The sequence below is a fragment of the Branchiostoma belcheri genome, unplaced genomic scaffold, assembly GCF_001625305.1.
Source record: "Branchiostoma belcheri isolate BF01 breed outbred unplaced genomic scaffold, Haploidv18h27 scaffold125, whole genome shotgun sequence".
Lineage (NCBI taxonomy): Eukaryota > Metazoa > Chordata > Leptocardii > Amphioxiformes > Branchiostomatidae > Branchiostoma > Branchiostoma belcheri.
In genome coordinates, this window is record NW_017802658.1 from 562228 (window position 1) to 578308 (window position 16081).

The following is a 16081-nucleotide window of genomic DNA, read 5'->3' on the forward strand; positions in this document are numbered from 1 at the left end:
CAGTGCTTTTACATTGCATTTTCATAAATGCCATGAATTAATAACATTGATGATGATTGTGAGTAATGGATGTTCAATGTATTGCTACTGTACTATAGACTTGTTTCATCCATGAACTTAAAATACTGGAAAAAGAATAAATTTAGTACATGTAATCACTATTTAGCATCTGCAAAAATGTATACACAGCTACAGACACAAGAGATGAGGAAGTACATGTATGACATAAGGACTTGTCTTGGACCTTGCTACATTATTTTGTAATTCAGGGATTACTGATAAAGAGACAAGATACTGCAATTACTGACAAGCTAACAAGGATGCAACTAAGAAATCTCTGGAAAAATTCCGAAGATGGAAAAACTGCTTCCTTCTTTGTGTTAAACAAATTATTAATAATAATACTGCCAAACAAACCTCTCACAAAATGTAGCATGCTTAGTCAAATTGGATTTGGTTTCAACTTTTACATTATAAGCAGCCCTCATCAGTTTTTAACCATATACACTTAATTTAACAAGAATTACTTCTAGGTTTGAATTCTTAATGAGTCCAGTATTCTTACGTGTTCTTTCAGATATGCGTTTTTTTTTCAAAGTCTTCAACAGATTGCTACACATAAGCGGTGCTGGTATGAAATATGCCATTTTTTTTAAAACCAAAACTGTGACAGTTCTACATTGTAACTTTATGTCTTGAACAATCACCACCAGACTCTAAGAAAACTCCTGAGGAGCTTGCTGAGGAGAAGAGGATCCTGGATGAGATGTTGGAGGTTGTGGAACAGAGAGATGCTCTGGTGGCCATGTTGGAGGAGGAGAGACTAAGGTGGGCATTCTTCAGTACTGTTCTTTTCTCCTAAGTGTTCTCTGATTGCCAATTTGTTGCTATTGTATAATTTTACTTCAATGTAATGTATTGAGTGACTGTACACAAATTTTATCATGCAACAGTATTGTCAAGTCTTTGCCAGTTTATAGATCTAAAGTATGTTGTACACGTATACAATGTACTTAACCCTTACAAAGCATTGACCACAGGGCTTGTTGAACTTCCTCTGAGTATCACTGAAATATACTGCTATTCAATCAATAAAAGCATACTGCCAGCCGATAGGTTTCAAGTCTACAATGTAGGTACTGTCTGAAATTGTTGATGAACACATAATGAACAGTTAACAGTAACATTAAATTTCTGTTTGAAAGTAAAATATATAGTAACTGTAACAGTTGCAATATGAGGAGTCAGCATTTACATATTCTTATCAATTATGAAACAGAGAAACAATAAAATTCAGCTACAACTATAAATATACTTCTTGCAACCAAAGACCTAATGGTACCTACAGTAAGTTTGACACAGTTTCTGTTGCTACATCTCTTTCCCACAGCCTTGAAAGTGAAGAGTCAAACCTTACCAGAGCAATATCACAGTGAAGTACAGTTCCCTAGCTTGTGTGATTTGTGTGTCTGGTGCAAGGTGGCGCTCTTAACCAGTGTACCCCCACACTAACCTGTGCTAAGGTGCAGGGGTTCTATGTGTGATCCAATGTATTATCATGGTGTCATGTTTGCATGTTTTTGAATGGAAAGTGTACATTCACGTCAAACATTTCAAATGTGTATAATTTTGTGGCACCATGACCAGTTAAGGTACTTTGTACTTATCCTCACAATGACTAAAATTAACTTGTCGAATACTCACTGTACATAATATTTCCTTACTGTTAATCACCAACATAAATTATGTAATATAGTTTTAACAAGATAACTTCCACCATTTCCTTGTAACAGGTATCTACATTGATTTATGTTCACATTTCTTTAGTGTATTAACCAATTGTTTATTGAACAAATATTCCAGCCAAATGCTCAAGTTACATGATGTAATGTCACATACATATACTTAACATGCCAAGTCAATCCAGTTAATCAGTTAAAATCATTTTAAAGATACTGTTATCATGTAAAACCTCTTCCACATCCTCATCTTGCATTTATGACTTTTCAGTTTTTCAATTTCAATATCAGGAAACATAATGAAAACCAACAACTTATTACTAGACAAGTGCTATGTACATAAAATGTATTCTAACTGACAGTGTTGAGAACAATTAAAAGATTATTTCAGATAACACATCATGCTAACTGATAAAAGATAATTATTATAATTCTGATTAACACATCAATCTAACTGTTGATGACTTACACCAGTTATACACTCAATCAAAACTCAAGCACATGTATCCAAACTAAACTGTGTCCAGAAATTAAGTATATAGTTGTTAACATGTGTGTTTCCTCCTTCAGAGATCAGATGTTGGATACAGCTCTCTCGTCCCAACCCAAAAAGCAACAACCCAAAGGTTTACTGTGTAGTTCTGTATGCTTAGGTGGAGGGCAGCCATGGTAGTAGAGAGCATCTCAATCATAAGTTCACTGTTTTGCACAGATCCCCAAGCTAGTCAGATAGGAACTCTATCTAACACCGTCTGAATATATCTCTGCATAATAGAGATACAAAATATGTGAGTTAAGACAGAACATACAAAAAAGAATTTTTCAGTTTTCCTGTGGCAAAACAAGGAAACTTATGAGATGTCTCTGTAGATAATCAAGTTCATCAAGTCTAATTGTTTTCACCAATGCCATTTTGATGTCTATTGTGCTGTTCAGAGAAATGTGCTATACAAAATATACCTTTACAAAGACTTTTTTGTCAAATTTGTCTCCAGAGTTTGAGTAACAGTACAGAAGTCCCTTACTTCTGTTTTTGACTTTACGACTGAAGTTTACTTGGTGTATCCTGTCTCTGAACAGCCCAACGACCTCAGTTTTAATGCAAAATAACGGTACAGTAATAAGGTAACATCACTTGTAGAATGCAGCACTTTTTAACCTTGTAACCTTGAAGCTTCTACAGGAAGGTGGAGGTGGTGGATTCCAGGCTATTACATTGTATTTTTGCAGCTTCACTGACACAATACTGACACTTGAAATAATATACCACAGACTGACTTAGTAACACATACAGAAGTACATGTACCATGTAACACAAAAATATCCCAACAAAATTTCATAACCCTTCATTTCAACCAAAAACAGCAACAAACCATAATGTTTGTTAAGCCAGTTGTTTTCAAATCTAAGATTGTTACTTCAGAAACAAAACAACAAAACAAAGGAAAAAAAACATGAAAATAATGCTACCATAATCATTTCACGACTTACAGTTATATTGCTTGTAATCACAAGTTTCCATGGTAGAACATAATGGTTATATATTGATTACTACTTCATATACCCAACCATTAGTGCAAGTTTTATACACGTACTTGTATTTCATGTATTTCGTGACAACCAAATCACACTGAGTCTCTAACATGAAAACCTCTGTCCTACAGGGAGAAGGAGGAAGACAAGGATCTTGAGTCTGTGATGCTGTCCAAAGGCCTTCAGTACCGGGAGTGGAGGAACAGTGCCATCCAGACTGCCAAGTTCTGATCCTCCTCAACTGTGCATTATGTACCTGGACCTCATGTCTAACTCCTCTATGGATGGGGATATGTACAGCGGAATAGGGCTTAGGTCACATGCCCCACCCATGTTAAATAGTGAAATTTCCGCGAATACTGTCGTTGGACATACCCACCTACATGTAGTAAAAGATAGCTTTGTATGCGTAATTTGTGACCACAGTTTCTGCCATGGTGGTCTCGTTATATAAAACATACCTTAACTGAAGACTGCTTCATCTGTTTTACTCAACTCAGTGGTTAAAAGCTTAATAGGCTAGTCTACAAGAAATATCAGTTGAATCTGACATGACATGCCCTTGCCTATACATTAGCACATGTCATACACATAGGTGCTAGTTTTAATGCCTGTATACAGTATATACCTGGATATACCAGGTACATTTGACATCTGACAAGGTACACAGTTATTTCCGGGAATGTCTTGTATAAGTTCAAAACATTCTAGTAAGATTGAAATCTTTCCTTGACTATTATTTCATATCAGCAGCATGCCAAACATATTCTTCAAATATGACTAGTATCATTGTTTATACGCATTGTATATGTTTCTCTGTGCCAGCATTACGTAATGAAATGTATTGCACTACAGTACTAGGAAACAGTTTTGTACATGTAGACCTAAATGATAAACTACTGTCTTTTCTTTAACTCTATTTCTTATCAGGAATAGAAAGTGTAGAAAATGTAAGCAGCGTATTTTTGTCCCCTCATAGGGGATGACTAAATGTAAGTATAGGTAGCTTTTTTCAATGTGCAAGGAACACTCAACACAAGAAATGTGCAAACCATTTTGCCAAATGTCAATTTTGTACAGTTTTCGAGTAAAATGCTTGCATCTTTGAAAAATTCCGGGAAGTTATAAAACTGCCAAAATTGTATTTCCTGTTGCTGTCTTTCCTACTTTGCTGCCTTGCTGTTGCATGTGACTTGTGCTGTATTTGTTGTAATAGAAAAGCTTTTCTGTGAATTGTGCAAAAACAGCAACACTGTAAGACTATAGGGCTACAATTCACTAGTCTGTTCACATAGCTGTAGCCTTTTCTGCTCTCATCGAAATGTTAAACATACACTGTACCAGACAAAAACACAGACTTAAGAGTAAGAGTTGACATACATTGAACCACTAAATAGTTTTGACGGAGAAGCAGGATTGGTCTATTACTGTACACTAGATGAAATTTTCATGACTTAAAAAAACAGGTACTAGTACCTGCTGATTTGCTACAGGCACTATATATATTGTTAAGCTTCAATGAACAAAGCCATATTACATTGTTCAACTCTTTGAAACATTTCTTTGGCAGAACAGCTTTCCTTGTCAAGAGGTAATGATTTTGTTGCTACTAGTGATTGAAAAAAATGTTGGTGTAGATTTGCTAAGAACGAGTGATTTTGTATAAATCATGGAGGTTGCGAAGTTTATTGTAGATGACACAGTTCAGAAAAAGTCTCATATTGCCAGACATGACAGGAAAAATGTAACTATGAATTGTTTTGATAAGATATGATACTTGATAGTGACTACAATGGTGTCAGTGTATAGTATGTTGTTAGTATAGTATACAATCCTCAACTCTATCTGTGTATATTGGTACAAGTAAAAGAAAGGTATCACAGAAACGCAACTGCTCTTTTTGGGAGATGTTTTTTTCTTGCAGAAGGCTAGTATTGTCATCTTTGGAGATGAACAAAATCTTCTTTAATTGAAACCACTGCTGCGGAATTTAGTTTAGAGAGTTTAAACGAGCCTAATTGCTCAATAGACTTTACTACTCTCTGTCACAATGTTGAAAAGTATTGTCAATGTAACAATTATAGAAACCATTGAGGCAAATTTGCCATTGTTGATTAATTAAGATGCAAAGAGCTGTAGACACACAAGTAGTAGATTGTTAGAGAAATGTAAGTACAATCCAACTTGTGATAGAATTGTTCCTGTACATGTTTGAATGTAACTGTACATGTTTAACTCTGCTCAATGTTAACTCTTTTGCTGCCAATCAAAGTTTTTCTTGCTTTGCATACAATGTAAGTGTGAAGTGTGGATGTGGGAATGTGTTCAAAGTGTATGTATTTATTATCGACAATGTCTGATAAAATGTTGTATAGCAGAGAGTATGTACGTTAGCACATGAGTGAAGGGTCTCTAGTGTCTTCCAATTTTGCTACTTCTGACATGTATACAATTTGTTGTATTCGTAATAAAACGAGCCTTGCTATGCACATTGTTTTCTAGAGAACACCTTGTACATTTTCAATGTGTTTGTCTCTTGATGCTGCCCTCTTGGAAGAACCAACAGATGTAGAATAAAGATAAAAGCTTACTACTGTAAGACATGTTTTTCTTGTTCCTTTCTATCTGTTTGTGCGTTTTACGCTAGACTGATGCACATAAAAAAGGGGGTCAAGCAATCTTTTTAACTTAATGATTTTCTGTGACCTCCCTAGACCACCCAACGCCCCCGGGAAACAATCTTCTCTGACTAATACAAAGATTGACCGAGCGAGCATCCTTTTCATGCGTCAATTGAAGATTGACCGAACGGGTATTGACCCCCGATATAAGATTAACCGAGAGGACATTGCTCTTTTGACGTCGGGATTTTTTGGAAATTTACTGGGAATTTACGGCGACTTCCAGCGTTCTCAAGTTATTTTGTCGATGAAAACCGAATACCTCGTGTTTTTGATTACGTATTACGATGGTAAAATTCGCGACAAAGGTTTGGTAACATGATTAAGGCTTGTAACAAAATCTTGTAAACAACCCTTCTTGAAAAAGGGGCGTGTCCTGTATCTGCTCTCTTTGAGTCTAATCCTTTAAGTTTCAGCCAAATTCTTATTAGTCAAAGGCAGGAGACGGTACGCATAATCGAAAAATTCAAAGAGGAAAAGAAAAATTCTTAAACATTGGTCAAATGTCCTTGAAAATATCTTGTATTAATACTTAAACTCGCCCACTGTGGGTGTGTATTTGCGTGTTGCTGCGGTGATATGAGTCACGGGGAGGTCAAAGGTTACGTGACGTAAAAGGCAGAGAAAGTGTACCAGAAGAAGGTAGGTACGAACTTTCTTCCTCTTAAAAAAGGTGACTTTCTCCAAATACGTAGCGACTTCGCGCTACTTTTCTCACAGATTTATTTATCCACACTCTTGTGGTGCTGTCTGGTTATGTATTGTGCATATTGTGAGGAGAGAAAAGCTAGAAAATGCGGTACTTTGATCTGTAACATGGCATCTGCAGATGTTTTTTTGAGGCCCGAGAAACATAACATCTGTTGTTATCCATGTTAGTTATCAACCGGTAGAAAGGACCAAGTTGGGACTGGTTATACACAATCGTCCATTAAACAACCAGTGCCAATTTAGCCAGGTATATCAAAATTATATCGTTTGAAATAATATTTGGGTTGTAAAACGTGCCATCACAAATTCATAGCCAAAACTACATTTTTACTATAACGTTGTTTTCAAAATAGAATTTTTGTGTTGATAAGAAGATACTGGGTAGTACAAGTGTATCATTTTGTACAGTTTGGACATTTCTTTTTGTGATTTTGAAGTACATGTACCTTAAATTATATGTCTTCTTTGATAGGTTATAATTTTTCTAGTACCAATGTACATGAAGTATTTGTTTGAAAATTTAATACAATGTAGTTTGAAATTGTTCAGTTTGACCATGTGGATTTGGCTTATTCTATGTAAATTTTATGGATGACGTCCGCGCGCGCATTGATTTTGGCCTGTTCGTAGAAAAAAAAAAAGAAATTCCGCTTCCTGTAACTATGACCAAAGAGTCACGTCAGTGCCGCAAATCGTCAGATTGACGTGAAGCCCGTAACGCGAAAACAGGACAGGACGACAACTGCTGTTCCACCTGACTTATTGCTGTTTTGATGATGAATAAAAGACTTCTTGCTTGTCACACTGTGTCACCTCATTCAATTTGTGTCCTAACATTTGTCGTCTCTTAGTAAATTTCTAATATAGGCTTCTTGTTTTTTAGGGCCCTTCTTGTTTTTTTCTCGCCCTCTCGCATTAGATTTAGGGTCTCCAAAGGACGTCATCCATAAAATTTACTTGGTGTGGCCTTATATCTAAACTTGGTGATGTGTTTTGCTTGTTACTAGGTATTTTAGACCACTACAAAACTGATGATGGGTCCAATAACTTTTGTTTGTTCACCTGTTGACACTCTCATTGCTTAGTGTTACATTTTGTACCTGTTGTTTTACCTTAAGGCTGTTGCTATGTTAATATCTACGTATAGGTCTCCAGGTTTCTATATTTTGGTCATAGGCATTGAAAATTATGTCCAAAGTTTGTTTTTTATTTGTGAGGTGAAACTGTATGTACTCACCTTTAGTTTTGCCAGTATTCGGTGACCTTAACCTTTAGCATACTGAAGTATCTGCTAGGCGACCAGTTCTCTATAGGTTATGGGGTTAGGCAGCAGGGAGAAGGTTAATACATCAAATGCATTCATGTCTAGAATAACCAGCCGTACCCACCCAGTATCTCCTATTGTGGGCTAATTACATAATTGACAATTTGCACAGGAAGTGATTATTCTATGTGATTTAAGGGGCTTTAGTGTAGGTGTGTCCCCAGACTTATATACATGAGTCATATGTTGTTCCAGGGTACTGTGAATAGTGAAGTATATTGTGAAGTGGGTATTGAAAGGACTTGTTTTCCCAGCTGTAGTAGTCTAGCTCATTGAGACAGAATGAAAAATCGGATTTTATCCCTCTCATGTTGCATGGAAAACTAAAAATAGTTTTGTGTCCTTTATAGTGTAACATTGAGTCGTTAATGTAGTATTTTTAAGTATGTTATTAGTGACTTGAAGTATATAAATCTGTCATCAAGGTACTTTGATATGTCTGGACCAAAGGACGGAAAATTAAGCCTCCTTAACTAAACAAACTGATCTCTAATAGAAGAGATTGAACTTCAGACACTAGTTCTTAAAGTGATCCATATGGTTACATTGTAGGTAAACGGAAGACAACTAGCTTTTTTTTAAATATAGGACTATGATGGAAAAACATTAGAAAAGTCAGCTTTTAGAAGCTTGTTTATACCATACTAGTACCTGTACATGCATTGTAAAATTTCAAGTATTGAATCTCAAGCAGAATGTGCTAGATTGATAAATATACATGTGTATGAAAAATTGTTTCACACCTTTACATGTTTGTTGACACTAGGTTGAACTCTACTGGTGGTGAAAGAAGAAGTCCAGACATGGCGGCAGCAACACGACAACTGTCTATTGACTCTATTGTCAGCAGTATGTTAGATATGGATGCTGCCTCCAATCCTTTTGACTGTGACTCTATCTCTAATGACATCTTTGACAAGATATTCGACAGTAAGGAAGAAAAACCACAGGTATGTAGATGCTGTTCACAATTTTCTTGCAATTATACTCTCCATGCATCCATATACAGACGGGAATTTCACCATATGCAGAGGTTGAGTCGGGGGGGGGGATTCTAGTGCAAAAAAGAAGCCCGATAAAAAAGCCTAAAAACATGCCCAAAATAAGCCAAAACCCAAACTTCTGCTTGGAGAGTAATAATATTATTCATGAGCAAACAAAGTTGATTTTATATTTGGTCTTTTGCATCATGAGTGTAGCTGATTGTGTTTAAAAATTTTCAGAATGTTGCTGATTTTGTAAAATCTGTGTCTGCTGCTGTAATGCAAAAAGTGTTCAATGGTGTAATACATGTACAAGTACTGTAATGTTATATATTTATGTATGGAAATCAGAAGTTGAAATGAAAATTGTTATGTTCAAAGCTTGCAATATGCTAGCCTGGATGCCAGCCATGTTAACTTAAAGGCCTTTCCCAGAAATCAGTGGGAGTAGCCCAAAGCTAACAAAGCTGGCATCCAGGCTAATAACAATGTTTTGCAGAGAAAAAAATTTCTGACATTTTTCTGTCTCATTTTTCTTTTGTGTAAAAGGCTGCAGGGGATGCTCCGGTGGACCCTACTGCATGTGTAGTATGTGGAGACAAGGCTTCAGGGTTTCACTATGGAGCACTCAGCTGTGAGGGCTGCAAAGGTAACATAGTAAATTTACTATAAGGCCATGTTGATTTGATTATATGGATGACATCCGCGCGCGCATGAATTTTCGGCCGTTTCCCAAAAAAAAAAAAGTTTTCAACCATACTGTAAATCGTACAAAACAGTTGCAAAATGAGCAAAAATATACCGTAAGTTACAAAAAAACATACCAATGTCGTAGAATGCCAAAATCAAACGAAAAAAGACGAAATTGTAAAGAAATGAACTTGAAGACTAGATTATTCGCCAAACCATATTCTGCCCCATTTGTTCAACCCTCATGACCACGTAGATTTCATAATGAAAACAACTTTTTTTTTTTGCAAAACTTTTTTTTTTATTCGCACGCGCGCATCAATTTTTGGGTTCCCGGAGGATGTCATCCATATAATCAAATCAACATGGCCTAATTAACAAAGATGTGCTTCCCTATGTGCAGGCTTTATTTCCATGTCCAAATGCTAAATAAATTCACAATGTACGTCAGTGATGTATTTCCTTCAAATAGAGCATTTGTGTTAACTTACCAAATCACAGTGCAAGACACCAGATGAAAGAACCATGGCTACAAGTGCATGTAAGAAACCTATCAACACAGAGTCAGTGTGTTAAAATAACTCAGAATCATGCTTAACATGTATTTGTAGTAAATACAAACTCTTTCTTCTAAGAGTGCTATCATTACCCCTAACAACTACTCAGCCCGTAGCCAGGGGGGGTTCGGGGGGTTCGGAAGAACCCCCCCACAAGGCTCAAAGGTCCACTTTTTGGTCCACTTTTTATGTAAAGGTCCACTTTTTGGTCCACTTTTTATGTAAAGGTCCAAGATTGTTCTTGAAAAGATGGACTGGAATCGTAGAAGAACTGCTCCCTTTGTCATTGAATAAAAATTTATCTCTGATTTTTTCTTGGAAATCCTCTCAAAAATGCACGAAATGCCATTTTAGAAGGTTCATTTTTCAAAATTTTCCGGGGGAGCATGCCCCCCGGACCCCCCCTAGGAACCTCGCGCCTTCGGCGCTCGCCTCGCGCCTACGGCGCTCGAGGTCCCCTCAAGCAGTGGGACGAACCCCCCCATTCAAAATCCTGGCTACGGGCATGCTACTAGTGCATGCATAAGATTTTTTGAGTGTTCAAGAAATATGTATGGAAGACAATATTGCTTTCTTTTTGTTTCAGGGTTTTTCAGAAGAAGTATCCAGCGCAATGCCACGTACAAGTGTAAGTCTGGAGGGAAGTGTGAGATGGACACCTACATGCGCAGGAAGTGTCAGGAATGTCGGCTCAGGAAGTGTAAGGAAGCCGGCATGAAACCTGAATGTAAGCATCTATTTCTTTACAGTTTACACCATTGTACGGAGTCTGTAGTATTGTTTTGGGTGGCTGAGTTAATGGGTTTGTGACAGTCTAACTGTGCTGATTGCTTTTGGTTTCATGGTGGGTGGGAGGTGATTTTGACAGTTAATTGATAGGGAGGTCACCAGAAGATGACCTAGCACATGCCTTCAGGAAGCTAAGTTGTGTAATACCCATTTTTAATTTTATTACAATAGTCATTATATAATAAGTATACAGTAAGTCAGCAGTGAGAAGAAAAATGATATGGGAACTCTGAACTTAAGTTATACAGTTCTCGTAATACAGCAAACGTTTTATTATCTTCCAGGTCTCCTTACCAATGTCCAGATTCAGTCAAAATTTCTTTGGAGAAGGAAAAGAAAAGGTGGTGATGAGCCAGGTCCTCCTGACACCCAATTCAAAAAGTCCCCCACCAATGAGGACTCACCATGTGCCTATATGACCAATCAGGACTCACCACCTGCCTATCTGACCAATCAGGACTTACCACCTGCCTATCTGACCAATCAGGGTCCATCATCTACCTTCTCCAGTAGTCAGAGCTCATCACCATACTTTTCAAGCAATCAGGGCTCGCCAGCTGCCTTGTCGGCCAATCAGAACTCACCAGCTGCCTTGTCGACCAATCAGAACTCACTAGCTGCCTTTTCAGCCAACCCATACTCACCAGCTACCCTCTCGGCCAATCAGAACACTTTGCTCAGTCCCTTGTCCAATCAGGGGTCCCCTTCACCTGTCAGTCCTATTGAGCAGCCAAGCAGCTCAGTGCCATCAGTAACACTGACCAGTGAGCAGCACAAGTTGCTGACAGCTTGCAGAGAAGCCAAGGAAAAGTATTTGCCATGTGTAATACCCTGTCATGAGGTTAGTATTAAATGTGTTTCTTCCTTTTCTTCAAAAGCTTTTGCAAATAGACTATCTCAGAGTCTGTGAAATAAGAAACAAACTAATAACTTAAAATTGTTGTCAGTAAGAATGCATTATTTCTCTCTATCTTACACAATTGGGAAAGCAACAAGGGTTGACAAAAAGACCAATTTGAAAGTCCTTTTAATAATTGGTGTTACCAATCATTTATAACCTATTATATTAAAGCCACAACCCATTTGTACCACTTCCTGAGATTTTATGTGGCCAGTATTTTAGATATAGTGTATCAGCATGTTGCAGACAAAGATTTCAAGAGCCTTTTCCACTTCTGATGTACATGTAGACTCACTGGCACATTATAGAAAGACATTATTATATGTATATGACATATTGTTTACTAAAGATGATTTTGTTATTTAACAAATGTAGGGCATGTACAAGAGAATGATGGAACTGCCCACAGTAGAGGAGAGAAGGGCCATGTTCCAGGAGAAAGTCACCATGATGGTGGAGCGACTTGTCCAGTTTGCCAAGTGCCTGGAAGGTTTCATGACCTTCAGCGAAGGAGACCAGATAGCGATTCTTAAGGTCAGTATCATCTTTGATATGTTCAATTCAATAAGTATAACATCTGACTGAAAAATTTGTCTTTTATTTGAAAATTAAGTGCAACGTACAACAAAATGCTTGATGGTTAGTTAGTTGAGATTTTGAACTTTGAATATACTCAATGTAGTGTTTATGATCCTTACCCTACATGTGTGTGGGAGGTATAATTTATCATGTATTAAATGTATATAGGATACAGTGGTTAAGTCTAAAGCAGTAAGACAAAATGAAGATGCCAATATATTTACTTAGAGACAGACTTTCTTGTTTTGCTATTGTTTCTATCATACATTCATACAGAATGCTGCACTAATATTTGTATTTATGCCTCCTCAATTATATATTATATTGTACATGCAATTGATTTTTGTCCAGTCCTTTGCACCAAATGATTCCCTAGCATGTTTACTTCCCACCCTGTTTAGTGTGCTGTCTTGTAGTTAGCTGCTTCCTGCTACATTGGTGTGCTACGTAGAGCACAGTGGTTTGCAACAAAACACTCATCCCCAGGATAATTCACTTTTCCCAGCATGCTTTGTGTAGAAAATGCCTTCTCCTTCCCAGGACACAAAAGTCGCACACAAACACATATGCTAATACACCCCACTATGCCCAGGACAGGTATAGTTATACCGGAGTGGTGGAATGATAGTATGCCATTGGATGGGGACAATATCATTATTATGTACCACTCTCATGCATATAGGGGGTGAAGTTTTGCCAGTTACAAGTGGCTAGTTCAATTTAATTCCTTGGTTCACAGTTTCTTCATACCTTTTTACAATCCTTTATATACACTCGTCAACCAATCAGATCTTAGGTCATTGATTATGCACAAAATTTTGCCTCGGAAGGCACAAAATCAGTCAATCAACCTAATAGACTGGCTTGATCCCTCAGGCTGGAACGTTTGAAGCCATTATCAGTCTGGGTTGCTGGAACAAATCATTCGAGAGGCCCGCAATACAAGGAGGTCAAGGGCAAGCATATCTTCACAGTGGTAAGTCAAGCGCCTGCAATACTGCACACACACAGTAGGGGGCGCTGGTGTGTGGTCCCAGGTAGGTGCAGGGTTGGAAGGTAAGCCAGGCCTTCCCTGCATGTTGTTTACTCGTCTTATTCTGCTGACAGGGTGCATCTTTTGAGGCCCTTATGCTGGTGAGGTGTTCTTGGCATTGGAGAAAGATCATTCCTGGTCAAGGGATAGGTAAGTTGAGCGGTCATTTTTCATAAGGGATCATAAACACCAGGAATCAAACCTCTGCACCAAGAATCCAACACACTTTATATCAAGAAGAATACAGGTGACCCTGTGTGTATCATTTGTCTATCATTTTTTAAAATGTCTAATTGTATTTTCTTGAGACAAATGATATTCTTGCATATTTCATTCAAGTGCAATGAACAAGTAGGAAGGACATTATTGTTTCTACTCTGCTAAAGAAAATATTGTTTGCAGTCATATTACAGTGTATATGTATATCATAAATGTTTTATACAGTAGACTATTATAATCATAAATGCATTCCCAGTATGACAGCTCATCAGTGTTTGAATACATACAATATTTTGGAAATGTTAAATTGCAAAAATTGGACTCACCAACTTTTTAAGTCTCCAACCACCTCACACAACAACTTTTTAACAATCTCCAACTAACTCTTTCACATCAAAAGAAGAAAACCAAAAAAGTGAAAAAATTTGGTCCCCACAAAAAATAAAACTTGGTGAGTCCAATCTTTGTGTTAAAGAGACCTTTTAATCACTGGTAACACATTTCTCGGCTTGACTATAACTTTTTTTGTTTCTAATAGGTGGAAACCGCCAGATACTGGAAAGTTTCAAGGAATTCTACTTCAAGATGCAGGACCTGAAGCTTGATGACAACACTTATGCACTTATCATTGCACTGGTCCTGTTGTCACCAGGTAATACAAATCTTGATGTATGCAGCCCAAAACAATTTCCTGCTCATGTTCTGGTGATCCTTCAGCTTCCTTCCTCACTGCAATTTACATTCCACTGCTAGGTGGCACTGCAGTGAGATGAATGTACCCATAGTCTCAAGGTAGCAGAACACAGTATTCCTCCGCGACCCCCAGAGACGATGACGTAGGGATAAGAAATGAGTGCGACAAACAGCTTGCACCGCTTGTACACAGCCTAACGTGGATGACACCGGGACATACAAGTTACCATATGGTACCATAATATGTCGGCTTTGATATCGCATAATTGAGATTAGGAAGGCTGCTCGATCGGCGTATAAATGCGCGTGACCTTTTCGCTGCCTGCCATGGTGAGTCGGCTGCAGTTCCGGTGCGCTCCGCAGGAGGCCATTTAAAAGAGGTCGGCATAATGTCAAAAAAACAATAACTTTTTGTACTTTTTTGTTATTTTGTACATCGTACCCTATATTTGAACATATTCGTTTCTCGTGCTTTCCTATGGTACCCTACTGTATTTTTATCCGAGTCGATGTCAGTCACTTCCGGGTCCTTAACTATAGAAATCCCCATAGGCGAAAAACTGTGTTCTGCTACCTCAAGCATGACAAAGCTTGTATCCCCCCCCCCCAATCACTCAATACCCAGTGACATACCAACATGACAAAACTACATGTATTTACCAAGTACTCTCCAAGCAGAGGCTATGCCTACTAGTATATATTTTGTAACTTTTTAAAAGCTTTTCTGAGATGTTTATGCATTCTATTTTATCTACTATTCTTTGGTGATTTTTTATACAAGTGTAGTAACGCGACATGACTGTCTGTTTTTCAGACCGACCGTTGATCAAGAATTACCACGTGATTGAGAAAGCTCAGGAGCCGTACATCAATGCCCTACAGACCTACTGTAGACTGAACTACTCCAAACCCAACATGTTCGCAAAGATCACAGCCATGCTGACAGAAATGCGCACGCTTGGAGAGATGCACGAGGCCTACATGAAAACCAGAAGCTTCAAGCTGACACCCCTATTGGCTGAGCTTTGGGACCTTCAGTGATACCAATGCATGAAGCCTAATCCACCATCATTAGTACAGATGTGTGCAATGTGTTATCTAAAGTCCACATGCATGGCATTCTGCACTGTGATTTAAAACCAAACAACATCATTGTTTTGGCTGATAACAAGATGAAAATCATAGACTTTGGACAGGCCTGCCTCCTGTCAGATGCTAGAAAGATGTCGGAACCATTGTCTGAATCAGTATCCATGGATAGCCCCAGAGGTATGCAGGTGTGAACACCAGAAACTTCAAGCAGACACTGATATTGGCCGAGCTTTGGGACCTTCAGTAATACTAGTTATGCAATGAAATCACTGAAAAGAGCATTTAGTTCATCCCACTATTTTCAACTAAGATTTTTTGGGACATGTATTTGATAGTCTAAGTTTTAAAAAAAGAAACTTGTCATAAAATAGCAAATTAATTTCACTTATGATTAATTTTTTGGAAGACAATTGATGTTAAACTTTATTCAGAAACTATGCAACTGTCTATTATTTCTCTGTGGACCAAAGTTGTAACAGTGTCACAGAATTAGATCCTTACATGAAATGATCCTTACATATTATTATGCCAGAAAAGGGATGAATAAGTTTGCTTCA

At 37.7% G+C, this 16081-nt stretch overlaps 2 protein-coding genes across 2 annotated transcripts in view; both read left to right on the top strand.

Moving 5' to 3' along the window:
• LOC109463367 (protein-methionine sulfoxide oxidase MICAL3-like) overlaps window positions 1-5773 on the top strand; it is a 64862-nt gene extending 59089 nt beyond the window's left edge. The window contains exons 38-39 of the mRNA XM_019760141.1: window positions 714-828; window positions 3404-5773. Of these exons, the coding sequence (XP_019615700.1) occupies window positions 714-828; window positions 3404-3503 (215 nt within the window). The 3' untranslated portion in view covers window positions 3504-5773. The remainder of the gene's footprint in view (window positions 1-713; window positions 829-3403) is intronic.
• A 766-nt stretch (window positions 5774-6539) lies between these two features.
• On the top strand, window positions 6540-16063 carry LOC109463407 (oxysterols receptor LXR-beta-like). Its single transcript, XM_019760224.1, has 9 exons — window positions 6540-6595; window positions 8755-8938; window positions 9521-9620; window positions 10805-10945; window positions 11292-11848; window positions 12284-12442; window positions 13595-13670; window positions 14278-14391; window positions 15247-16063. The coding sequence occupies exons 2-9, from the start codon at window positions 8792-8794 to the stop codon at window positions 15471-15473; spliced, it is 1521 nt and encodes a 506-aa protein (XP_019615783.1). The 5' UTR covers window positions 6540-6595; window positions 8755-8791; the 3' UTR covers window positions 15474-16063.
• Window positions 16064-16081: the final 18 nt, after the last annotated feature.